The sequence below is a fragment of the Heteronotia binoei genome, chromosome 21 (assembly GCF_032191835.1).
Source record: "Heteronotia binoei isolate CCM8104 ecotype False Entrance Well chromosome 21, APGP_CSIRO_Hbin_v1, whole genome shotgun sequence".
Lineage (NCBI taxonomy): Eukaryota > Metazoa > Chordata > Lepidosauria > Squamata > Gekkonidae > Heteronotia > Heteronotia binoei.
Window position 1 is genome coordinate 194141897 of NC_083243.1, and position 25715 is coordinate 194167611.

The window sequence follows — 25715 nt, forward strand, 5'->3', positions numbered from 1 at the left end:
CATCTCTCCATTATGTTGCCTCCAATCACAAGACTGCTTTAATTCTTTTTGGTCTATCTATCCAAGGCATAAAAAAAAATCATCTGGATCCTATAGCCTTACCAATAGTTGGGGATGGGCTGAATGAAAAGAATAAAAGTCCAGTATTGTGAAATGAATGTTCATTAACAAGGGCTCTCAATTTCTTCAAGGTATCCTGTAAGAAACATTTACAGCCCAATCTGAAACATGCTTACTCTGAAATAAATTCAGTGGAAGTTATGTCCTAGCAAGCATCCTTGGGGTTGCAGTTGCAGTAAATCAAAAGTTACAGCACACTAGTAAAAACTTAAGTGTTTTTTACTAAGTGATATGAGAAAAATATTTCCATTACTTAGAAATATCAAAAATGCATGGTGTTGAAAAGTTCACTGAAATTCTGAGCAGCAGAGATTCCAGAGGGAAAAAATAGCCTCAAACCACCATAGCATAATTACACTGTAGTGTAGTTATTTTTGGACAGAATTGCAAAATTCCATAAAATCTTATGAATCTTAGCAATCACTGCAACTGATTTTTACATGGCTTTTGACTAAAAGAAACTCTGAGGTATATCTGTGTCTAAGGATTCTATGAAGATCCAGCTGCAGTCTCGGGGGATTCTGTGTAAAGAATGTTCCAAAACCAGTGGCAGCAGAGAGGCAATTCACCTGGTAAACTTGTTTCCCCAAATTCGTTAGCAGTGAGAAAATAAAACAAGTTATGCCTGGCACCTGAGATAACACTTTAAAACTTTGCCTCTTTCTTAGCCTAGCGGTTGCTGACCAGCGCGCTCCAGCCTGTGTTCAGCTGCACTACTTGCCTTGAGGTAGACGGAGAGGAAATCTCTCTTCTAGACAGCAGCCGTTGCAATATGCTGCACTGTTGCAGTGCATTTTTGGAATGCAATGTGACTGTACAGCAACTTGGGAGCGCAGTTTAACTCCACACATGCAGAAGAAACCTTGCCAGGAGTGGAAGTAAGTTTGCCATCAATAGCCACAGGGTTACTACCAGGCTGGGAGAACAGGAACACAAATCTAAAATTTAAAAAATCATGAAAAAGTAAACACATTTTAGCATTTTTATAGATGTTGTTCACATAAGAACACAAGAACTTAACACAGCTATACTAGATAAGACCAATGACCCATGTAGTTGAACATCCTACTTCACAGAAGTCAACCATATGCCACCACGAGACCAACAAGCAGGGCATAGAGGCCCAAGTTTTCCCCTTTTGTCCCCTCCCCCACACTGGTATTTAGAGGGTTACTGCTTTAGGACTCGGTTTAAGTGTTCTTCAAAAAACACCAATTCACCACATTAGATAGGAGGGTAGAGTTGTTGGACTACATGATCAACCTAACTTTTTGGGCTCTCATTTTAACATTTCTGCTTTTGTGGCATGAATTAATTTTCGCATCTGTTTTTACAGGGACTACAGTATTTTTCGCTCCATAAGACGCACCTGAGCATAAGACGCACCTAGTTTTTAGAGCCATTTGTGTGAATTTAGAGGCATTTGTGTGAATTTTTTGCAGTATTCGCTCCTTAAGACGCACACACTTTTCCCTCCACTTTTTTGGGGGGGGAAAGTGAGTCTTATGGTGCAAAAAATACTGTATATATTTCATAGGGACAATTATTTTGCTAGTCCATACCATACCAAACCTTTAATGGCATAAATTATTTTGCTAGTCTTAAAACAATTACTGCCAATTCTCCTATGAGCTCAATTCAATGTGCAGGTTTTTTCCCCTTTAAACCCTAAATGGTCAAAGGCCAGCAAAAAGGAGATTGCCTGTTCATTAAGCAATTTACAGATTTCATTTAAAGGAGCTATGTTCCTTAATCTCTCAAATAAGGTATGCGGCTCCAAGAGGCAGGGCCAGTTATGACACCTCAGCTGCAGAACTTCCATGAAAAGTCTTCACGGTGTAAATAGTTGAATTTTCAATACTAGAAGAAGACATTTTTGCTTAACAAGGTAATTTGAATTATGTTTCTTTCACCCAATTTAACATCACTGGTCTGCTAATTTATTTATTTTTCTTATGATGCAAAGCTTTATTTGCTAATTTATTTTTTGTAGCTGCTACTGTCCTGCTTGTGACATTTTAATGTTAATTTTCATATGTGAATTTATACCTGATAATGTTTCTTGTCAGTTGGATCTGGTCATGGGCCATAATAAATTGAACTGAACTAGTATGTGAATACAGGTAATTTTTAATGTTTTGTTTTTAGTTTTTTTAATCACAGTAATGTGTTACTTGGAAGCCACTTGAATAGTTGATCGGACTGAGTATGGGGCATGTAAATATTTTAATTAATAAATGGTGAAAGAACATTTGAGCTACAGAAAGCCCAATTAGGTTCTGGGTCTAATTAACCAAAGTCCATGTAATTGCAGCTACATAAAAGCTAACTTCAGCCTGTAGAAGAATGGGAGCTTTCAATTTTGTTTAGCATTGTTTTAAAGGTTATTCTGATATTGCTTACCAATAGGTGTAATTCTTGATAAGTTAGCAACTGGAGGAGGGTCTATCTCAGGTGGACAGAAATCACAAATGTCTGTACAAGCTGGGCAAATTAGATTTCCAATATGTGCCCATCCATTCATCCGAATATTCACAGTCAGCACTTGACCTGAGGAACTGCATAAGTATGCTACATCCTTAACCCAAACTGTCAGCCCTTGGGGAGAACAAGAAACCTTAAAAAAAAAAATCAAATTAGACTCATCATGTTGATGTCAACGAACAACAAACAATCCCATATCTGTGACACTTGAGTTGTCCACATGTAGATATGGAATAGGACAAAAAGGAAATCAAGCAAGATGGAAGAGAATCTGATTGTAGAAATCCCTCATCTCTGCCAAAAAACTCATGGGGGATTATCTCCTTACTTCAACTACAAGGGTCATGGATATGTGCTGCCTTCGTGATGATGGGAAATAGCAATTTGGACAGCTAGTAAGCAGCCTCTTATGCACTTTTAAATAGGCACATGTGAGGCAAATCGCCCCAATTTTCCCAAGAGTTAATGCAAATAATAGTAGGTCTGCTTCAGCCTGCAGGTGTTTGTAATTGGCCTTTCTCTTAGACACTGTTTGTATCTCTTTCAAAGCTGGATTTCAGAATACAGTAACTGGCTAGGTGTAAAAACCTGCACTTAGTTCAATAACTGGATGTCAGGCTTCCCCCCTGTTCACTCAATAAACAGTCCATTTATTTCAAAAGATTCCATTTATTCAAGGCTTCAGGCAGGTAAACCAGCCCAGACTAGGTCCAAGTTATAACTGGCATGAATATGCATGAATGCGCTATTATGCATTAGATAAGAATTACAGTATGCTAACTTTTGATCCCATGGGACAAATGCATAAGCATCTTAGCCTGGATTCTGCAATTCTGAGTGGTTCACCAGTTAATGCCAAGTACTAAAGTGTTAGAGAAAAAAGTTAGCCTTTGTTGTTTTTTTGCTAATTAATTCTAGAGACTATATTGCATTAGTAGTATTTATTCCTAATGGCATTGCTCAATAAACCTATATGCGTATTTTTTTTAAGGTTTTGACTTTCTTCTGTGCATTTAACCTAAGGAACCCTGAATGTGAGCACTGCTTGCTAGTTTGTGAGGCAGTGGCTCAGAGGGACCCAGGCTCAGGTTCCTTGACAATATTCTCAGCATTTCAACATATATTTCACCAACAGATATGTATAGCTCTTTTGGGTTCAAATAACAAAAACAGCACAACAGAATTATACTGAGGTTGTTTTAAGTAATATATAGGAACCACAAGATTTCACAGCTATTCATGATCAATAAACCTATATGCGTATTTTTTTAAGGTTTTGACTTTCTTCTGTGCATTTAACCTAAGCATTGCATCTTTCCCAAATTGCTCTCCCCAACTTAAACAGAACATAAACAATTTTCTCTGCTATTTGTCAACCCTTTTGACTATCACACCAAATCACTCATAAGATGGTTACAAAATGGACTATCCAACTAGCTCCCAAGGGCAGCTTGGCAGCAAATTTCCACTACCAGTCTGCATAAACAGATTAGGAGAGAACATATCAACTCAATTTATCCGTTATTTAATAGTCTGCCCTTTCATATAGCAACATGGGTAGTGCAGTCCTAAGCACACTTCAATGGACTATGAAAAGTATAACTCTTTTTAGGATTACACCATAAAACTCCTAAATAGCAGACAATAAATATTAAAATTCAAACATACTAAAAGAATGTCAAAAGCAAATTTGATGAGGGCACTGCTTAAGTTATTATATTTTTTGAAAAGCATGCATCTTATGTGGAAATAGACACCTGCTGATTTTACACTTATGTATACAGTATCTCTGAAGAAACATGTATCTTGCAGCAACTTAGTACAACCTATCAGACTTTACAGAAATCAGTATATCCCATGCAAGTGAATAATAAGTGAATATCCCAAGCAAGTGAGTAATTCATAACACCTGAACTGAAAGCCGGAAGTAACAGCTTAATTATATTCAACAATAATTGGAATGATGACTTGCTTACCTTCTGTTGTCCAGAACTGCAAATTACTACTAGGCTCTCACAAGACTGAAAAGAAGTACAATGCAAATGGTGTCCTGAATTGGCATTTGGGGAAAGGAAAGCACAGAAAAGACTGGCATACATTGAATTTTGAAGGTAGCTCAATAAATGAGATCTGTTTCCAATTGCTTATTTGACAGTTCTACATTGCTTTTTCCACTACAGGAATGGAATTCTCTAGTCATGCCTTACCATGTAGTAATTACTACAGTCCACAAACATAAAAGAACACATTGGGTAGTTAATCGTGAGCAATTTTCATACAGTGCAAACTTAATATGTCCTGCAGTTACCTCGTAACATCCACTACCCCAGTCAGGGTAACTAAGTTTCTTCTTGCACTGTTCCATAATAAATGGTGACTTCTGAAGAAGACACACAGAATCTGGTCCATACTTCTCTGCACCATAGTTTTTGAAACGGTCTGCAAAACATATATACAAATGTCTTCTAAGTTTATTTTAACAGCGAATCCAGCAGAAGTTAAAGCAAATATTAATTTAAAATCACAACCAAAGTTAAAGGAAAATGGCTTTTAAAACTGCTTCGCTAATGGCATACTTTCTGGACAGGATCAATATGCAGGGAATAATTTATGATTACAGCATATATATATATATAGGCAAACCATAAATCCAGGACTACAAAGTTCATTGTGCTTGAGTCCTAGTGATGTAAAAAAACAACACAACTTTTAGAAACACTCTTCGGGACTGGGCTCACAAATCAGCTGAGCTAGCAAATGAGTAAGCAGCAAGCTAAAAAGGAATTATAATACATTTCTGGACAATGTTAGACCCCTCTGAGTCCCTTGACTTTGATGGACTTAGAAATGTTTAACTTCAGTTAATATTGTACTGTTCAGTTTTAATCTTATAGACAGCTCCATAAAGCATCTTGATTTCCAAAGAGCAACAATATGAAGAGAACATCTGTCAATAAGAGAGTGATTATGCTATTTATAGTTTGACAAACATTAATAAATTAACTATAAAACAAATCATAAAATGTATATACAGAAGATTAAATGGAAACTAATATCTGACAGTATCCTTGCCAGATTTAATTTTTTCATCTCATCCATGTCTAAACATTTCTTTCAGAAAATATATTGTTTTAACTTTACATACTTTTAAATCATTTTAGCTCACCTTTCGCCCCAATCAGGGTTCTCAAGATGGCAGGCAGTTAAAAATACATTACATTTTTTTTAAAAAATTAAATATATCATATTCTCCACATGGCCAAATACTTAAAACCAGAGATTAGGACCATAAACATATGAGAGTTCTTTCTACAAACTGAAATATGCCCAGGTTTGCAAAAAAAAACCCAAAACCCTGAAATCTATATATATATATATATATAAAAACATCACTTGAAGGTTTTATAAACAAACCCTCTCAGTGGCTGTTGCTTGGTGCCCATCAGGAAAAAGAGGCAGAGAGACAGGCTGTTTTGATATTTGAAGGAGGATTCAGGGGGCCAGGCCCACCATCTGTAGTCAGGTTGTATGCTCAGATGGAAGTATGTAAAGGAGAAGACTATTTCCCCCCTCAAATTTGATCTGTTAAAGAATTCTTATAGCCATGCATCCAGGCTTTATGGAAAGATAATGAAGTAAACCTACCATAGTGAATTAAGATATCATAAATTTTTGAAATCAAGTCTTTTGAGGAAGTTAACGGAGTACTAAGTAATTTTTCAAAGGGAGGAACAGTCTTTCTTAATCCCTGGCATATTATATAAATGCTGTAATTGGAGATATCCTGCTCAGGGGATTTTTTCCTGGATTTTAGATTCTAATTGCAATTTGCTGTGCATTATTCTATTTTTAACAATATTAATAAATCTTATATTATTCGGATTTTTCCAAAGCATATAAGGAGTTCTACCCTGAGCAAGAGGGAATCACAACTGATTGGCGAAGGAAGAGCAAGAAGACACCCTTGGTAAGTATCTTTTCCTGAAATTATCCTACACCTTTAGGGTGGTCCCCAAATACAAGTTTACATTAGTTGACACTGGCCGTGGATTATTTGGTACCCACAAAATTTATCTCAATTGCAAAGGAGCAGTATAAATTTCCTCAATGTATTTCCAATCAGTACATATCCCAACCTCATTATATTTGAGTATATTTGTGAGGATAGTGTCCTCATAGTAAGCTGTAATATCTGAAATTGACAACCCTCCTGATTCTGTTGGTTGTCTTAATGCCTCAAAAGTGATAATAGGAGCCATGGAATTCCACCTAAATTTTAGTAATAAGGCTTGCCATTTGGACAGCAATGATTTGGGAATATTAACAGGTAAAGCCCTTAAAATATATAGTAGCTTTGGAAATAAGAAAGATTTTATAGGAGAAACTCATTCAGGCCAAGATAATTGCATTATTTTCCAATTCTGTATTGTTGATTGAATAGACTTCACTATGGTCAAATGGCTATATTTAATGTATTCAGCCAGCCTTGATGGAATAATCACCCCAAGATACCTCCAATTATTACTGGCCCAAACAAAATTAAAATTAGCATTGAAATAAGCTTTATCTACTTCTGATAGAGTCATAGAACAAAGGGTTGCTTTGTTTGTATTAATTTTCAAACCAAGATGCCTTCAGGCTTTTATTGATGTCTTGTAATACAGAACCTGTAGTCAAATGGAATAATTCCATCTCATTGAATGGAAGGTCTTCAATGGTGCTCTTTGTATTGGGAGTGAGTGAGGCCGAACGGAGCCAAGAGTGCTTCCTGAGCACAATGGTTGATGTTAGTGTCTTGGCAAAGGTATCCAGGCTGTGTTTGGTTGAATTGACCTGTTGTTTGCCTTCTCATTGAATCTTCTTGAGTTTGCCCTTGGTGTCTTCAGGAAGAGTAGGAAAGAGATCAGAGATCTGCTCCCACAATGCATAACAGTATTTGCTGAAACAGGGTAGATAGCATTTTTTATTCCAAGGGCCACAGTGGAGCAAAACTTCCTCCCAAAGGCATCAAGTTTCTTACCCTCCTTGTCAATAGGGGTCAAGGAAGCATGGTTACCTTTAGATGATGATGTTACAGCCAAAGAGTTTTATTTATTTATTTATGTAAGATTTGTATCCCGTCCTTCCCACAAGTGGCTCAGGGCGGCTCCCAACAATTAGTCAAACATAAGATTAGACAATATTTAAATATGTAAACAGTTAAACATTTAAAACAATTAAAACCTTAGGCTTTGGATGGGAAAACAGGAATTTGGCACTGGATTCCTGGACCTTGTACATATGTTCCAGGCAGCATGAAGAAACAGCAGTGAATGCAGACTTCTCACATGTAGCCTTGGCCATTTGGAGAAGAGTGGTCATCACTGGCAAGGCTATAGCAGTGGAGGTGTCCTTTTGAACAATTTCAAAGACATGGTCAGTCACTTCCAGTTGAGGTTGGACAACTGTTATACCCAAGGTAACTGGCATCTGTTTGATCAAATCTTCATAGGATTTGAGGTATTCAAAGGGTGATATTGGGGCATCCTTGGTGATTGGAGTCAAGGGTGCAGGATCAGCTGGTAAAGGATCTGTTGGTTCCAAGTCTGAGTCTACATCTGAAGAGCTGGGTGTATCTTCTATATCCAGCTCTAACAGGGGTGAGCGCTGAGGCAATTGCTTTGGCTTCAGCACCAAAGGTTTGTCAATGCACTTCTGTTTCGGAGGGCAAGGTTTGGGAAATTGTAGATGAGTTGAGATCATCAAGTACTGGTCCCATTCCTGAGATCAAGGAGGGAGCGAAGGAAAGGCTGAAGGATAGGGTCCATATGCTATCATCTCTGATTTCAATGGGGCATCAGAGATGGGGGTTGTCACAGGCTGGGCCAGGCCAGGCAAAGTCCAGGGGCTGTCCAAGGTCTGTAGCTGGGTAGCAAGGAGGGTCCAAAGCACCAAAACCGAATCACCGTCCAGGTATCGTAGGTCAGAGGTTCAGAAGCCGAAGTCAGGGGGTCCAGAAGTCAATGCCAGTGTCAGGGGGTCCAGAAGCCGAAGTCAGAAGCCGAAGTGGATGCTAGAACGTCAGGTAAGTGACTAGTTGCTTCCACAAAGCCTTCTCTCAAAGCCCACAGCTATATAGCCCTCTGCTGTCTGTTGCCCATTTGGGCTAATTGCTGACTCAGAGGGCAGCCAGGATCCTGCTGAGACTCAAGCACCCTCACTCCTAGAAGGGCCAGAATCCTTTCAAAACTCAGGGCTCAGGGAGCGTCTTGCTCGTGAGTGTGCCGCCCTCCTCCGATCCCTGAGGTCCTGACGAAGGCGGTCACGCACACGAGCCACCCGAGAGGGCGAGGCAGGGGGGCTTGGATCTTCTCCAGCAGGAGGCAGGGGCACTGGTGCAGGTGGCAGGGGCACAGTTTCTTCTGCAGGCTCGGCTTCTTCTGCAGGGCCCCCACCACCCATGACAGGGGTAGCCAGCAATAGTCAGTTTGATTGTCTGGTATCAGTGGGTATGGCCAGTATGGATCTGGTCTAGGTGCTGTGGATAGTTCAGGCAGGCAGTGAGGAGGACAGGGATCAACTGGGACACGTTTTGGTGTACTTCCCTTGCTGGCCGATGTCGAATCGAAGTTGTCCCTACTGCACTGGGTAAGTTCAGTACATCCTGTATCAACAGCAGCAGTGTCTGTAGCATCCCCTGAATGTCTCTGCTCCAAGGAGGTCACCAGATGAGTAGGTGTTGATAAACTCTTGAGAGATACCAACGCCGAGAAAGTCCGGTCCAGAGGAGGGCTACTGGATGTCACTGTAAGAACTGCTGAGCCGCATACGGGGCTTTTGGTTTTTTTCTTGTGCGAGTGTGAGGATCTATTGCCATTCAACTTATGGTGCTTGTCTGTTTTTCTTTTTTTGGCAGGAGAAGCCAATGAGGTTTGAGAGGTGGATATTGGCTGTTTTGAGCTGGATGCACTGGTGTTGATGGCGGTTGATGTCGAAGCCAATAAGCAGGGTGTTGCTACCACTAGCTCCAAAGAACCATCTGCTGCAGAAGACATTCCTGGCATGGGCTGGGGAGTCAAGGCCAAGGTGAGAAGGGCCATTTGGAGTCTCACAGCATGCTTTTTATGTCTGCTCGCTGAACTACAGGCATTGCAGGCAAGTGTCTTTGTGGTGGGCTTCCCCCAGGTAAATAAGGCACAAAGAGTCTGTGTCCTAGGGGGTAAGCTTGCTCCTGCAGTTTGAACAATGCTTGAAGCAGCCTCACATAGGCCAAGGGTGGGGTGTGTGGCAGGGAACAGAACTTGGAGATTCTAACTATGTTAGCTATACAATAACCAGAACTAACTAAATAACTAAGAGCAAAAGAGAAAGGAGAAGAATTCACTGACTGGGGCATCAGAAAGACGTTCTGTTGTGCATGCAGTCAGAAAGAAGTTGGCAGGATCCTGGCACCCTCCTCTGGGCATGCACAGGGGAATTTCTGAACATGCCCAGTGGGAGGATGCAGAATTTTCAATCTGGAGCTTTCTACCACTGTTGGAGTTGGTGCAGGCGCTGTCTAATCCCAGGGGTGTGAAGCATGGAGACCATGACAAAGATAGCTGTGAATTGCTTTGTCCCCAGTGTGGAAAAAGATGAGGTATAAATTAAAAAAAACATACAGAGAATGATGGGAGGACAGATAAAAGGTTGGTTGGCGTGAACAAAAATACAGAGCAGGGAAAGGTAAAGATATGGGGATTTAAGAAGAAAAAGAGGAAATAATGCGGGGAGTGGGAAAAGTGAGGTACCCCTCCATTTCCTTGCAGGTTCTCTATTGTGCAACTGGACCTGGCCATGGGGAAGGAAGGAGGGAAAGCTGAGGACAGGGAGGCAGATAAATGTAGGTTGGTGGGGGAAACAAGGGAAGGAAGCAGGAAAAAGGAACAGGCTATGGGGGCTTCAGGGAAGGGGAAGATGAAATAGTGGAGGAGGGGGAAACGAGATGCCCCTCACATGTCCTTCAGGTCCTCCATTTGTACACACATATCATACAGCAATTAAAACATAAATGGCAAGGAGGTTGGTAAGGGAAGACCAAACAAAAAGGTCTTTATCTACTGGCAGAAGACAATAACAAAGGGGGACAAATCTCCCTAGAGAGGAATTCCACAGTATTCATGCCACAGCTGGGAAGGCCCTTTGTCAGGCTGTCCCCATAATGATTAGGAAGCTTCATATGAGAGTAGACAGTCCAGGCGTGAAGGTATGCAGGCCCAAGTTGTAAAGATCAATACCAGCACCTTGAACTGGGCCTGGAAGCAAACTGGGAGCCTCCAACCCACTCTAGTCAGCAATTCTCATCACAGCATTCTGTACCAATTGTAGTTTCTGGCTGAATATTACCCAGAAAATATCTTACAAAATTGCTAGCACTCAACAGAGAGACCTTTGCCATAACAAAAATACAGATTCCCAAATGTCATCTGCTGTTTTCTTGTTCATATCCCTTCCCCACATCTCTCTGAGAATAAATCTACCCTATATGGATAATATTCCTGGAAGAAGGACAGGTGAAGAAAAAATACTACCAAAAATAAAGCAAGCACAAAAGTGTTGTTTGTTGGTTTTTTTTACAAAAGTGGGTCTTCAGCACCTTTCCAGAACCCCTCAGAGGGAGATCCATACACAGAATCAACTGACCTGGTTGGTTTTCCAAGATTCTGCAATCTGAACTGCGCTGAAATTCACCACTTAAGTGCCAACTAAATTCTTGGCTGAAAGGACAGTAGTCAGCAATTTCTACTGATCCTCCATAGTAAGGCAATTCTTCAGGCATTACTCCATCGAGGCTGTCAAAGTACTGCAAAAAGGTTAAAAAGGGGGGGGGGGTGAGGAGAGAAAGAACAGGTGTCCACGGCAAGAGCATAGCTAGCCTATCATGACTGTTTTCCAGTATTAGTAGCAAAATATGACCATCAAGAATATACAGCTTCCTGGAATCAGTAATAACCAGTGATAACCAGATACCACCATTGTTGCAGCCATTTTAGCACCAGCAGAATTGCTGGTCATTTTGCTGTGTGGAAAATAGAAACAATATTGTATTTGTGCAAACAAGGTTATGTCGACATGACTTGAAACAGTATGCTGTGCTTGGCAAGTAAGTTGGATCCTCCCAATACTTGGGCCATCACTTTTAATTTCAAGTATCGTAAGAGTAGAGCTTAATCTATATATGGGAACCCTATATTGGGTAGGATGTCTTTATGATGCTGCACGCTACTGTTTTCAGTCTGCCTACACACAACGCTCCTTCTTTTCCCATTTCTGTGCAATGCAAAGGTGAAACTATCTGATAACAGCACTAGGGGAGAGGGTAAGCAGTGCGCTTTGTTTCATGAAGCTTATCCTTTATACCTGATACTCTTGAGGAAGCTGCTGTGGGAACTTCTGTAAATTGCACACTGCTACCGCCCTTTTGTCCTGCCTGCAGGTCAGCTGCAATGGATTACTCCGCAGTGTGTCACAATATGGGGCCACCTCTTCTTTCCTTTAAATGTTGTCAAACATATAACTGTTAAAAAAACTATACATCAAGAGCATTCCCTCCCACCCACCCTCCTACAAACACCACTAGCCATCCAAAAACTGCTTTGTGCAATTAAGTACCAGTAGCTAGAGATATAACCATGTAGCCTCAGGAACTGCATTCTTACTTTTTCCGCTTTTGGTCAATCCAAAACTTACAACTCTTCATCACGAAGTCACAGCCTTTACCTTGGCCCCAGTCTAGTTTTTCCGCCATGCTGTAGTTGGCTTTATACCAGCTGCAAAGGTACATTGAAATGGAAATATTGTTATTTGAACTTGCACTTCTGAATGGTAGGCAATAAATTCTCTCAAAGATCTTGAAGGCCTGCATTAAATGTCTTAAGCAAACAACATATTGTACATGTTGAACATCTTGTAAGTTGATACAGTTAAAACTACAGCATACACAAGTATTCCTACATAAGGCATATAAGATTCCAAGGCTCGGTTCCACGCCCCCCCCCCCCCCCCGCCAAAATGCTTCTTGATTATACTCTACTTATTTATTCTATTGTTGGCAACTTTAAAAAAAACTCCACCAACACAACTACTCCTTTCCTGAGAGTATTCAGAAATAGATGTGTATTGGACAGTAGCCTCCCTACCAAAATGGCTCAGGCCTACCCAAGGCCATGTTTGCAGCCCTGACTGTAGCTCTACTCCTAGTCTCTTGCATTCTGTATGATCATAGTAGCAGTGAAAAGCTTTGCTATTTGGAGCATCTATGTAGTGCCTGCCACTGCTTGTTATGGCAACTGTTGAGTGCTCAATTGTACAACACACAGAACATGCTGAGGTGAAAGGTAGGGAAAAAAGAAACATTAATTTCAGATGGCCGTGCTAGAAACCTCCCCCTGTCAGCGAAGGTTCATTGAAGCTCCCAAAATAAGCAGGCTTGGTTATTTTAAAGCAAAGTTGCATTTATTGTATACTCCAAAGTTACTTCAGCATGATAGACATTGGAACTGATAGCAAGCCGTTTGAGGCATTGGTATTTATTATTACACATCAAAGCAATCACACCTAAGTCTAATTCCCAAAACAAAGGCTGTCTTTGCATGTGAGACATTTCACATAGCTCTCCCTTATCTCTGGCCGTTGGTGGTTACATTTCCCTGCAGCGGTGTCCTTGCCGCCTCTAGGGAGGAGGTGAGAACCTTCCCGGACATTCCCTACTTCAAAGTCTCACTTGCACTCTTTGATATTCCTGGGAAAACACTCTTCTGCTAATCACTACATGCCCCCCCCCCTTTTCTACTATTTCTTAACAGCATGTGTTAGTAAGCAAGCATATATCTTTATTAATCAATATGGTTAGTAAGCAACATTCAGAAACAGTATCAATGAACAGAGCCTGACACCCCCCCCACACACACACACAATAAAGGCACAGGATGTAAGACCCAAATCAGATAAGCACATGAAGTTGCCTTATACTGAACCAGACCATTGGTACACCAAGGTCAGTACTGAACACTCAGACCGGCAGCAGCTCTCCAGGATCCAGAGCAGAGGTCTTTCACTTCATCCACTACCCGACCCTTTGAATTGGAGATATCAGGGATTGAACTTCAGAGTTTCTGCATGCCAAGATAAAATGCTTAGAACGTTGTGAATGTATGTTCCAGCAGTTTTCTTTAAAGGGCAGGCATGCATAGGTCTGATTCCGATAATATCCATGGAACAAAAGAAGTGAGAGTTAAGCTTTTTGCCCATTGTCATTTTCCTGCTCTATAAGTCATGTGGAACAGTGTTTGTCCTGATTGGGCAAACCTACAGGGACCCATATCTGTACCAGAAAACTTCTCTGTAATGGGGCAAGTAGCTGCTTTGCGGTATTGTTTGTTAACAGACTGGAAAAAACATCACAGGGAGGGAGAAGGTCATGAACCCTGCTACCCAAAGAGGTAGTCTCCTAATAGTGATAAAAATATTAGAGAAAAAAATCATAAAAGCCTTGGAAGATTTTATGGAGATAAAAGAAGATTTAGAATCAGAAATTGATAAAATTCATAAATGCCAGATTTGCTACATTTGCCGCATCCCCAGAGACATTTTGATACACTTTGTTAGAAAGAAAACAAGAGACCAAATTCTGCAACAGTATTTTAAAACAAAACTGAGAATGGAGAACAGAGACAATTGTGATGAAAGAATGACCTTTGAGGATTTTTCACAAGAGAAGAGACTATATGTTCTTAATTGAAAAGCTAAAACATAATGAAGTCCAATTTCAATGGGATATATTAGAGAGCATGTGTAGAAGATTTTGGTTCTTTCAGAACTCTGGTCAAGAAGGTCTGTGCAGAGAAATCTTGAATGCAGGCAAGAACTTTCTCACAGAGTTAACTGGCAATTGACTGCCTGCACCTGGATGAAGCCTGGTACTATCCCTAGTGAAAGCTTCTTAATTGACAAATTCCACACAGCCTTGGATGCGGGGAAGCAGGGTCACTATCTGCCGCACATGTTTTTTCCCTAGTAACGAGGAGGAGTTACAATACTCCCTGGATTGTGATTGGCTCTGGGGCCCAGAGGCAATCAGAATTCTTTTCTATAAGCTAGCTAGTCTTTTGTCTAGGTGCTAGCTGGGAAGTCACTTGTCAAGTCAATATGTCAGCGGCAGATCAGCTCAATTGCTGTTCCTACGGCTAAGTCCTGACCTTGCATCTGAGAAGCAGTGCTGGATGCTGAACCTAACACCTGCTTGGAACTTTGTGATAACTATGTTCTATTACGTTTACCTATGCCAGAAAAGTTTGTTTTATTGTTTTCTGTTCCCTTCACATGTCATGTCTTTTAAAATATCTTTAGAAGTTTAATAAAACAAGTATCTACTTTTTAACCTGGTGTCGATTTTTGTCCCTTACAGCCCCCCAAACTAAATCCAGATGTCTTGGACAGTTCACCCACAGTTAATGTTTTGGTTTGGAAACTCAGAACTGCAAGCCAACCTTGCAGAGATGACTTTCTGGAATAATTCTCTGGGAGCCCCAGAGGTTTGTCCCTTAACTCTGTAGCTGTCGGGACTGTAGTCAAAGGGACTAGTGACAGTTACTGTTTTAGCCAAGAGAGGAACCTAGCCACTCTTTAGGACTTTTGTAACTTGTTCTGTCTTGACCCTGAAATAGGATCTCTCTGATCTTCTTGGACTTCGTTGTTGTTGTTCTGTCGCACAGTCACGTCTGACTCTTTGCTACCCCATGGACAAAGTCATGCCAGGCCCTCCTGTCTTCCACCATCCTCTGAAGTCTGCTCAAATTCATGTTTGTTGCATCGGTAACGCTGTCCAACAATCTCATCTTTTGCTGTCCCCTTCTTTTGCCTTCTGTCTTTCCCAGCATCAGGGTCTTCTCCAGGGAGTGCTCCCTTCTCATTGGGTGGCCAAAGTATTTGAGCTTCAGCTTCAGCATCTGACCTTCCAGGGAACAGACTGGGTTGATTTCCCTTAGGACTGACTGATTTGATCTTCTTGCAGTCCAAGGGACTCTCAAGAGTCTTCTCCAGCACCACAGCTCAAAAGTCTCTATTCTTCTGCGCTCGGCCTTCCTTATAGTCCAGTTCTCACAGCCATACATTACTATTGGGAATACCATCGCTTTGACTATACCAGGGGTGGGGAACAGTGGCTCTCCAGATGTCACCATCTGCAATCTTGGACCCCAGAAATGCGAAGTCTGTCACTACTTCCATGTCTTCCCCTTCTATTTGCCAGAGTGTGATGGGGCCGGATGCCATGATCTTAGTTTTTTTGATGTTAAGTTTCAAGCCTACTTTTGTGCTCTCCTCTTTCACTCTCAACAAAAGGTTCTTTAGGTCCTCCTCACTTTCTGCCATTAGAGTGGTATCATCTGCATATCTGAAGTTGTTGATTGTTTTCCCGGCGATCTTAATTCCGGCTTCTGCTTCATCCAGGCCAGCATTCCGCATGATGTACTCTGCATATAAGTTAAATAAACAGGGTGACAATACACATCCTTGTCAAACTCCTTTTCCTATTCTAAACCAATCAGTTGTTCCATATCTCGTTCTGACCGTTGCTTCTTGACCCTTATACAGGTTTTTCAGGAGACATGTGAAGTGGTCTGGTACTCCCATTTCTTTAAGGACTTGCCACAGTTTGTTGTGATCCACACAATCAAAAATTTTAGTATAGCCAATGAAACAGAAATAGACTTTTTCTGATACTCCCGTGCTTTCTCCATAATCCAGCGAATGTTGGCAATTTGATCTCTAGTTCCTCTACCTCTCTGAAACTCAGCTTGAACTTCTGGTAGTTCCCGATCTACATACTGCTGAAGCCTAGCTTGTAGGCTCTTTAACATCACCTTGCTGGCATGTGAAATGAGTGCAATGGTGCGATAGTTTGAACATTCCTTGGCATTACCCTTCTTTGGGATTGCAATATAAACTGACCTTTTCCAATCCTGTGGCCACGGTTGCGTTTTCCAAATTTGTTGACATAATGTGTGCATCATTTTAACAGCATCATCTTTTAGGACTTTGAATAGTTCAACTGTGATACCGTCATCTCCACTCACTTTGTTGTTAGTAATGTTTTCTAAGGCCCATTTGACTTCTCACTCCAGGATGTCTGGCTCAAGGTCACCAATTTCACTATCATGGTTGTCAAGGACATTGAGATGCTTCTTGTATAATTATTCTGTTTATTCTTGCCACCTCTTCCAAAGGTTATTTCAGCAGTGGCCAAATTACAGCCTCCTTTAACATCTCTGGGAATGTCCCACTTGTCAAGGACAGGTTAACAATATCACCCAGAGAGTGGAGGAGTCTGATTACTAACAACTTAGTCAAAGCATATGGCTAGAAATTCCATTGATTAGAATTCATAGTGACATGTTTGACTTAGGGAAAAAAACTGATTAACAGAATTATAAAATGCCCTACAAATCCAAGAACAAAAAGATAATCCTGAGGTATAAAATACCTACAGAATAATGTGTATGTATAAACCAGCAAAATAATATGCAATAGAAATCACATTGTTTTCAAAGGGGATTTTTACAGCTCAAACAATGTCAACAGCACTACACTAAACTATATTTTAAAAGGTAACTAAGGCTTTCTTATCTGGCTACTGGTTCTTACCCGGTGTCTTCCATTAAAGCCAACGTGATTCGGGAAAACACCCTGTTCTGAGTGTGTGATCCAGTCATTGCTTCATTCTGTAAATTACCAATAATATGTCAATAAGTTCAATAACTTTTTTGAATCAAAGGATTCTAAGAGTGCCTCTGTGCAAAGCTATTAATTTCATGGATAAAATTTGTGCTTAAAAGATCTGTTCCCCCTAAAATTATGCACTGTTCAGGAAGGGACTGTGGAACTTTACATAATTCTGTATTCCCTAGGCCAGAGGTCCTCAGTACCGGTACACGGCCTGTTAGTATCTGGACCGTGGACCAAGGTAGAGGCTCCGCACTGCAGCCTGGGGTGGCAAAAACCCAGCACCTCCCCCCACTGGCCCATGAAAAAACGGTCTTCCACAAAACCAGTCCCTGGTGCCAAAAATGTTGGGAGCTATTGACCTAGGCTACCACATTTTTTAATACTGTCAGAGATAGAAGACAGGGGGGAAAGGAGCTTCAGTAATACATCCTTGGATATTTTATTTCTAGCTTCACATTATGTAACTGATGTCAAGTTAATCTCCCCCTCCCCCCCCCCTATATATGAACACATGGAACTATCTTATTTGGAAGGATGAAGGTTCTCCATAACCACAACCACTGGGATAGTTTGGAAGCCTAAGAATGATAGCCTTCACAGGCAAAAGTTAACATGGCAGGGCATCTTTTGAAAAAGGGGTCTAATCTAAGTCTGAACACAGTATCACTTTATACTGAATCAGACCATTGGTCCAGCAATGTTAGTATTATCTATTCTGACTGGCAGTGACCCTCTAGGGTCTCAAGAACAGCCCTTCAGATCACCTATCCCTTGATCCTTTTAAATGGAGATGCTGGGAACAGAACCTGTGATCATCCGCACACAAAGCTGACGTTTTACCACTGAGCCATTACCCCTCCTAAACCATCAACACTAACATTTCAACTATGGTGACCTAATAGTGCTCCCATCAGAATGACCTCCACTAACCTCCAATAATCGTTTCTCCCAATGATTGAGCTCGGTGCCCAAACCACCTTGATTTTCAAGTTCCATCCCCTCTAGAAAGGGGCAGGCAAAATGTTTTCGGGCTTCTTCCTTCAGAAAGAAATGTCAAAAGAAAAATCTCAAAATAAAGAACACCTTTATTTGAAAAACCAGAGTAAAAAAAAATATTTCTCCTACATAGCAAGTTTACATTAAAACCAGGACTGCCTTCGTCCAGCAAAAATCTCCTCACACACAGGAGAAGTCGCTATTATGTCCACTGCACTCAGCATGTGCATGTATATGAAACATACCTATCTCATATATGGATATATGGATATGAGATCAGGTAGATTAGTTTCGATAACATCCTGAGCCAGACTGTTGGTCCAGCAATGCCCCTCTCAGGAAGGGCTCATCAGATCACCATCACTAGATCCTTTTAAATGGAGATGCTGAGAACTGAACCAGTGATCTTCTGCATATAAGACTGATGCTCTACCACTGAGCCATTACCCAGCCTGTAAGCAGAAAATTTTGGGTGGAGGGCCCCAGAGATAATAATTTTTTTTGGGGGGGGGCAAGGCGCTTGGCTGATTCTTCCCTCCAGCTGCCAGCCCACCTGACTCCAGTACTGTCTTCCCCTCGCTCTCTTCCCCTCATGCACTCTCTCTCAATGAGATCCAGAGCTAACTAGAAGAGGGCATGAAGTCCGCTCCCACACACCACCAGGTCCCATCCCAGGCCTCTCCTCCAGGGGAGGAGGGCAGCTTGGGGCTTCTTTTTTTTAAGGGAAAGGAGTATAGGAAAGTGACCAACCAGGCGACGAAATTGCTCTCACAGTTGGGACTCAGTTTGACTTCAGGCTCTTGGAAGGGGGTCTGTTCTCCCTCTCTCCCCAGCCCCGAAATATAAGATAGACTGAGGCAAGCCGCAGGTTTCCAGTGCCAGAATTTGCCCAACCAGCCTGCTTCTCCCAGCTGTACAAAAACGCTCAGCGTAATTCCAGGAGGGACTGAAGACACTTTGGAGAGCTGCAGATCCATAAAGGAAGTGGCAGCATCGTGCACGATACGCGGAAAGCTTTTCTCGAAGATCAGGCTGTGAGCTGCCTAGGCAGCTTGGAGAGGATTTATATCCCCGGGGGGCCTAGTTTGTAGTGGAATTTTAAAAGAGATTTTTTCGGGGGTGGGGAGTAGTTGGATTATTTCTGGTTCTTGCACCATGGCCGGGTTGAGTTGCTCAGGAAAGTGCAGGGAAATTGAGGGGTGGGCATTTCCCAATTGCGACCTGATCCTTCCGATCCTCTTCCTTGGCCCCGTGGCTGCTCCCAAAGAATCGTGACTGAAGGGCCAGGCGGAAAAGCGCAACAGGTAAGTTAAATCGCTTCTTGGCTCAGCATGGGAACCATGGCAATCCATACGTTAAATAAATGCGTAGATAAATAAAATAATCAAGACCAAATATCGATCAGACTGGACCCTGCAGCCTTGAAGCAGACCAAACGGGGTATTGCTGAGACAAATGGGGTGAGGGTGAAAACCACAGTGCCGTGAGAAAGTCCCTTCCCAGCTTGTTTCTGGCTGGATTGGGCTACTGGGCTTCAAAGGTGAATGCACTCCGTCCTTCCCCGCGCTCTCTCCGTCTCTCTCCCTCCCAATAGAGGGGCCCTACAAAGGGAAGGGGGTTTCCAATAGAGCAGCCTGGCCCCCACCGCCCCCCCTCGGAGCTGCAGGCCTGGCCATTACCCCTCCTAAACAAACAAAAACATTTCAACTATGGTGACCTAACCGCCCTGAGCCGCCCTGAGCCTGCCTTGGCGGGGAGGGCGGGGTATACATAAAAATTTACTTACTTACTTACTAACAGTGCCCCCATTAGAACTATCTCTACTAACCTCCAATAATCCTTTAGTCATAAAATCGAAGCCGTGGTGGCAAATTCCAGCATCCTGATTCATTACAGTCACCGGGACTGTACTGCAACAACAATTGGCTGACACTCTTCTGTCACCACTTCCAACTACCATTGGGTAGCCTCTCTGTCACCCACCCATTGCAGTCTTCCCCACGTTCTTGCAGGATTGGCTCGCAATCCGTCTCTGCTGTGCCATTGGCTGATTCTGCTCTCCCCCACTCACCGCCGGCCCTGTCAGGCAAGAACACTTTCAGAAGGCCACTGACCTCTGAGGGAGACAGTTCTCTGCTGGGGGCTTACTGATCACTACTGCCTCTCCTCAGGACCCTGTTTATCTTCCTTCTTCTCTTACTCCTTTCACCTCCCCTTTTTCTATTTCCTCCTTCTATTCTTTCTCTCATTCTTTCTCTGTATCTCTGTCTTTCAGTCTTTTTATTTCATTCTGTCTGTCTACCTTCCTCCCTTTAATCCACACAAACAGTGGCAGTTACATCTCTTCAACTGACAAGGAACGTTCATTCACAGCAGGGAGGGGCCACCAACACTAGCAGATAAACAGAGAGAACTAAAGGGAGGCTTGCAATGGCTTTCATCACAGTGTCAGCTGCTTGATGCTACCAGCAATTTCCTCCCAGAGAACCATGGTTGCCAACCTCCAGGTGCTTGGTTCCCCCCCCCCCCACTGTGAAGAAAGACTATCCATTGGCCATGTAGAGGCTGCAGGGTTGCCAACTCCAGGTTAGGAAATTCCAGATGTCAGAGATCACTTCCCCTTGAGATGTGTGTGTGTGTGTGTGGGAGGAATTAATGCCTTCACTTGGGTGGGTGAGAAGACAGCAAGGCTGGGGAGCCACTCGCCCAGAGGCCTTTAGTGGTACCTTTCCTGGTTGGTGAGGAATTCCTAAGGTATTACTATAGGCCTCTAAGGGAGAGACCTTTCCTTCTGGGGAACCACTGTTGCCAATCTCCAGGTGAGGGCTGGAGATCACTCAAGGGTTACAACTGCTCTCCAGATGACAGATCAGTTCCCCTTGAGGTGTGTGTGTGGGGGGGTGAGTGAATACCTTCACTGGTGGGTAGGAAGACAGCAAGGCTGGGGAGGCACTCACCCAGAGGTCTTTAGTTGTACCTTTCCAGGTTGGTGGGAAATCCCTGCAGATTCTGTGGTGGAGTTTGAGGAGGGCATGCAAGTTAGGGCATAAGAGCAGGATCTGCCAGACCCAGGTTCTTGCTCTGGAAGCTGACTGGGTGATTTTGGAACAGTCACAGACTTCCAGCCTAACCTGCCTCACAAAGTTGTTGTTCAGAGAATGATGTAAACTGTTTTGGTCCCCAACACACACTGTGAAGAAAGACTGTCATTTTCCTATGTAGAGGCAGCAGGGAGGGGGAAGGCAGTGAAAGCTTGAAGGGACAGATAAAGGGAAGGAGATAGATTTCCAACTCCAGGTTAGGAAATTCCTGGAGATTTAAGGAGTGAGGCCTGGAGAGGGTGGGGTTTGAGGAGGGACAAGGACCTCAGAGAGGTACAATGCCATCTCCTCCTGGGGAACCACTGGAGATCACTCAGATTTACAATTGCTCTCTAGATGGCAGAGATCAGCTCCCCTTGAGGTGGGGGGGAGTCAATGTCTTCACTTGGGTGGGTGGAAAGACAGCAAGGATGGCGGGCACTCACCCAGAGCCTCCTTCTAGAGTTCGTTGTATTTTTCTTCACAATGGGCCTTACTCCTAGTAATATATATATAATTCACCATACAGAACTCTACCCTGAAGCTTTATGCTGTTCTTAATTGTTATTCAGTTAACTAGATCGGCCTAATTTAGCTATCCCACATTACTTGGATAATCTCAACCACAAGCTGTTTCTCTGAAACAGATACTAAGTAACACCCATTCCTCAAAATGTTAAGACAGCTTTCCCTAGTGAAGATATTGAACGTGTCATCTGAAGAATATAGCTAAATTTCTATAAAGAAGCCAAGTTATACTTACAACTACTTTAGGAGTTATCAGAAGAAATACATTATGCCGTAGAATCTTATTGCCCCGTACATCCCATAATCTTACTGTGTTACGCACAACTTTATTGCTCCACTGATACAATCCAAGGCTATAAAGAAGAGAGATTTAATATAACATGGCTGTCATGGAGGTTCCAAAAAAAATTGACTGCTGGCAAGGATTATGATTTTTTAAAAACTTCTATAAAGACTGTGTTGTTTGTAACACCCTGGCACTCAAAGCACACAGAAGAGAAGCATCAGCAAAGCGAACAAGTAATCTGAGTCATACAATATTAAAATTTTGTTAGAAGAAATATTTGTAAATATCCCCACATCAAGAAAGCTTACACAGATTTCAGTGCATACCTTTCATTGAAGGCGGGCACTCCCTCTGCATATCTGGCAGTCAAAGGATTTCCATCATTATCGTGATAAAAAGCAAATAGCCCAGCAGAAAAACCCTTTAAGGCAAGCCAAAATACATGCATATTACAAGGACTAATATTCAGAAGGCACAAAATGCAGGTGTATGGAGAAAACTACTTGAAAAGCAAAGTCGGCTAACCTGGACACACATATATTTCAAGATTTCACGAATAGTTTAAAATGATGCTTCAAGTATCAGTTCTTACCAATGCATGAATGATTTCATGTTTTACTGTAGACAGCATCCCAACAAACTCTTGTGGCTGGGTTGAAATCATATTTGGACAGAGATTGGCATAGCCTGCAATTGGTCTAGGAAAGGACAAAGAAAACCAAACACATGTCATATTGGTGCATTCAGTTCTCACAACGCTTAGATTTGTGCTTGACTAAAAAAGATTTATGCAGAAAACAAGGTTGTGCGTATGAACTGGTTGTCCCTACAGGCAACACAGGAGGGGCTTTATGGCGCGGCGGGGAGTACGAGGGGGGCTTCCACCCACCACGGGCTCACCAGCCTGCGCGAGATACAACGAATAAGCCCCAACCGCGAGACCTTTTTTGCACCCGGAGCCTGCAACTTCTCAGAACTATCTGGCGCATTTACATGACTGGGCACAACCACCGACATTTGGCCCTGGACCCTGCACTCCGCACTTTACTTTATTTTACTTTACTCTGTACTGACTGGCCGACTGTTGACTGTAATCTGCATACCCATCGGTGGCTGCTAATCCATAAGGAACGCCCAAACTGCACGCACGCCGCACTTTAAGAATTGCCAACCCACTCCGGAACTTAGTAGTTAAAATTAATTTATTACTAATTAACTCAGTGATTGATTATTATTATATATTTGAATTAGATTATATAAATATTATTAGCAAATTGATGGGAAATAGGGAGGGGTAAATTAATTGCTATTGGAATTAATTTTTATCAAATACATATAAGGAATTGGAGGGGGTTTTTGGGTTAATTGGAATTAGGGTTTAGTTAGACGGAGTGAGGAGGGTGTGTAATTAGACGCCAGCCTGATAGTAGTTTCATTGCAGCTGCTGCCAGCGAGGAATGGCTGGCTCAGGGATTCCGGTGCTCCTGGGGAGGGGGAGGTATGGCGGTGGGAGCAGATATTATAAGGGAGGAGGACAGAGACAAGTCGGTGCTCGGCCCCCCTCCAGTCTGCGGCCCATCCCAAGGGTGACAGGTAGCAGGACCAGGAGTAACCCGCCTCCGTCATTGGTGTTATGCAACGCCAGGTCCATCAATAATAAGACCTCAACTCTCCGAGAGTTCATGCTCGAGCAGAATATGGACCTGGCTTGCGTGACCGAGACCTGGATCCGGGAGGGTGATACAGTGGCCCTCTCGCAAACAGCTCCCCCAGGTTACTCGGTCTTCCACCAATCGCGGACTAGCGGGCGGGGGGGAGGAGTGGCATTATTTGCACGGGAGGCTTACTCCTTTAGGGCGCTCCCGGCCCCAAAGATTGAGGGCATTGAATGTGCCGGGCTGGCGTGGGGGGATGAAGAGGGGTTGGCGATTTGGCTGGTGTACCGTACGCCTAACGCACCGGCCAACGCCTTACCGTCCCTGCTTGAGGCGGCGACAGGCTGGGCGCTGGAGCACCCAAGGCTGATAATCCTGGGTGACTTCAACGTCCATGCCGATGACCCGTCCTCCAGTCAGGCGACGGACCTAGTGTCTTCCATGGCGACACTGGGACTCTCTCAATTCGTTGCGACCCCCACCCACCAGGCCGGACACATGTTAGACCTGATCTTTGCGGCCGGGATTGTAGTGAGCGATATAACCACAGAGGTTGTGCCATGGTCGGATCACTTCGCCCTCAAGGCCCGTGTGAATATGCCCCCCCGAACCTGTTTAGGCGAGGAGCCGATTATGGCTCGCCCGCAGAGTCAAATGGACCCAGAACGGTTCCAGATGGCTCTGCGGGACTCCTGGCCCTCTGGCGGCTCCCTTGATGGCCTGATTGAGACCTGGAATAGCCGGCTCTCTAGGGCCATCGAGGAGATCGCACCTCGGCGCCCTCTGCGACCTCGGATTAAGCTGGCTCCGTGGTATACCCCGGAATTACGCCAGCTGAAACAAGGCCTTAGACGGCTAGAGAGGCAATGGCGACGCACTCGTGACGAGGCGACTAGAACATCTTATAGGAAGTTTATGAAGTCCTATGAGATGGCAATCAAGGCCGCAAAGAAAACATACTTTGCGGCTAGGATTGCATCCGCAAATTCGCGCCCAGCCCAATTATTTAGAATAATTCGGAATCTGACTACATTGCCTCAGGGCAATTCTAAAGCTAAGGAATTGGAAATTGGCTGCGAGGCCTTTGCGAAATTCTTTGCGGATAAGGTCCAATCGCTCCGCCAGGACTGCCCCGCCAATTTGGAGGCAGTAAGTGGACTCGAAGCCCAATGCGTGTCTTCTGATTCAACTCTGGATTGCTTCGACCCGCTCAGCTTGGAGGAAGTCGACAGAATTCTTGCCACTGCACGTTCCACGACTTGCGATCTGGACCCTTGCCCCTCCTGGCTAATTAAGGCCTGCCAGGAGGAACTAAGATATCCTATATGGGATATTATAAATCGATCCCTTTCAGAAGGTGTTTTTCCAACACCTCTGAAAGAGGCACTGGTCCGCCCTCTCCTGAAAAAACCGTCATCAGACCCGGCCGAATTGGCACATTACCGGCCGGTCTCAAACTTGCCCTTTTTAGGCAAAATTATCGAGAGGGCCGTGGCGGTGCAGTTACAGGAATTTCTGGAGGACGCTTCCGTCCTAGACCCATGCCAGTCCGGCTTTCGCCCGGGCCATGGGACAGAAACAGTCCTGGTCGCCCTCATGGATGACCTCCGACGGCAACTGGATCGAGGCGGCTCGGCAGTACTGCTGTTGTTAGACCTATCGGCGGCGTTCGATATGGTTGACCACCGGCTGCTGACCCGCCGCCTCGCCGACGCAGGAATTCGGGGGCTAGCCTTACAGTGGCTCTCCTCCTTTCTTGAGGGTCGGGGACAAAGGGTGGCAATCGGGGGGGAACTGTCTCAGAGGTATCCACTCCATTGCGGA

The 25715-nt window shown here is 43.3% G+C and overlaps 1 protein-coding gene across 1 annotated transcript in view; it reads right to left on the reverse strand.

Annotated features, from left to right (window-relative positions):
* Window positions 1–459: 459 nt before the first annotated feature.
* The window catches only part of LMLN (leishmanolysin like peptidase), a 57590-nt gene continuing 32334 nt past the window's right edge, over window positions 460–25715 (reverse strand). Inside the window, exons 7-17 of the mRNA XM_060262514.1 lie at window positions 22829–22934; window positions 22563–22657; window positions 22186–22303; window positions 18277–18384; window positions 17266–17342; window positions 12282–12392; window positions 11983–12115; window positions 11266–11425; window positions 4913–5043; window positions 2524–2737; window positions 460–1058 (exon numbers count right to left, since the gene is read on the reverse strand). Coding sequence (XP_060118497.1) covers window positions 958–1058; window positions 2524–2737; window positions 4913–5043; window positions 11266–11425; window positions 11983–12115; window positions 12282–12392; window positions 17266–17342; window positions 18277–18384; window positions 22186–22303; window positions 22563–22657; window positions 22829–22934 — 1354 coding nt within the window. The 3' untranslated portion in view covers window positions 460–957. The remainder of the gene's footprint in view (window positions 1059–2523; window positions 2738–4912; window positions 5044–11265; window positions 11426–11982; window positions 12116–12281; window positions 12393–17265; window positions 17343–18276; window positions 18385–22185; window positions 22304–22562; window positions 22658–22828; window positions 22935–25715) is intronic.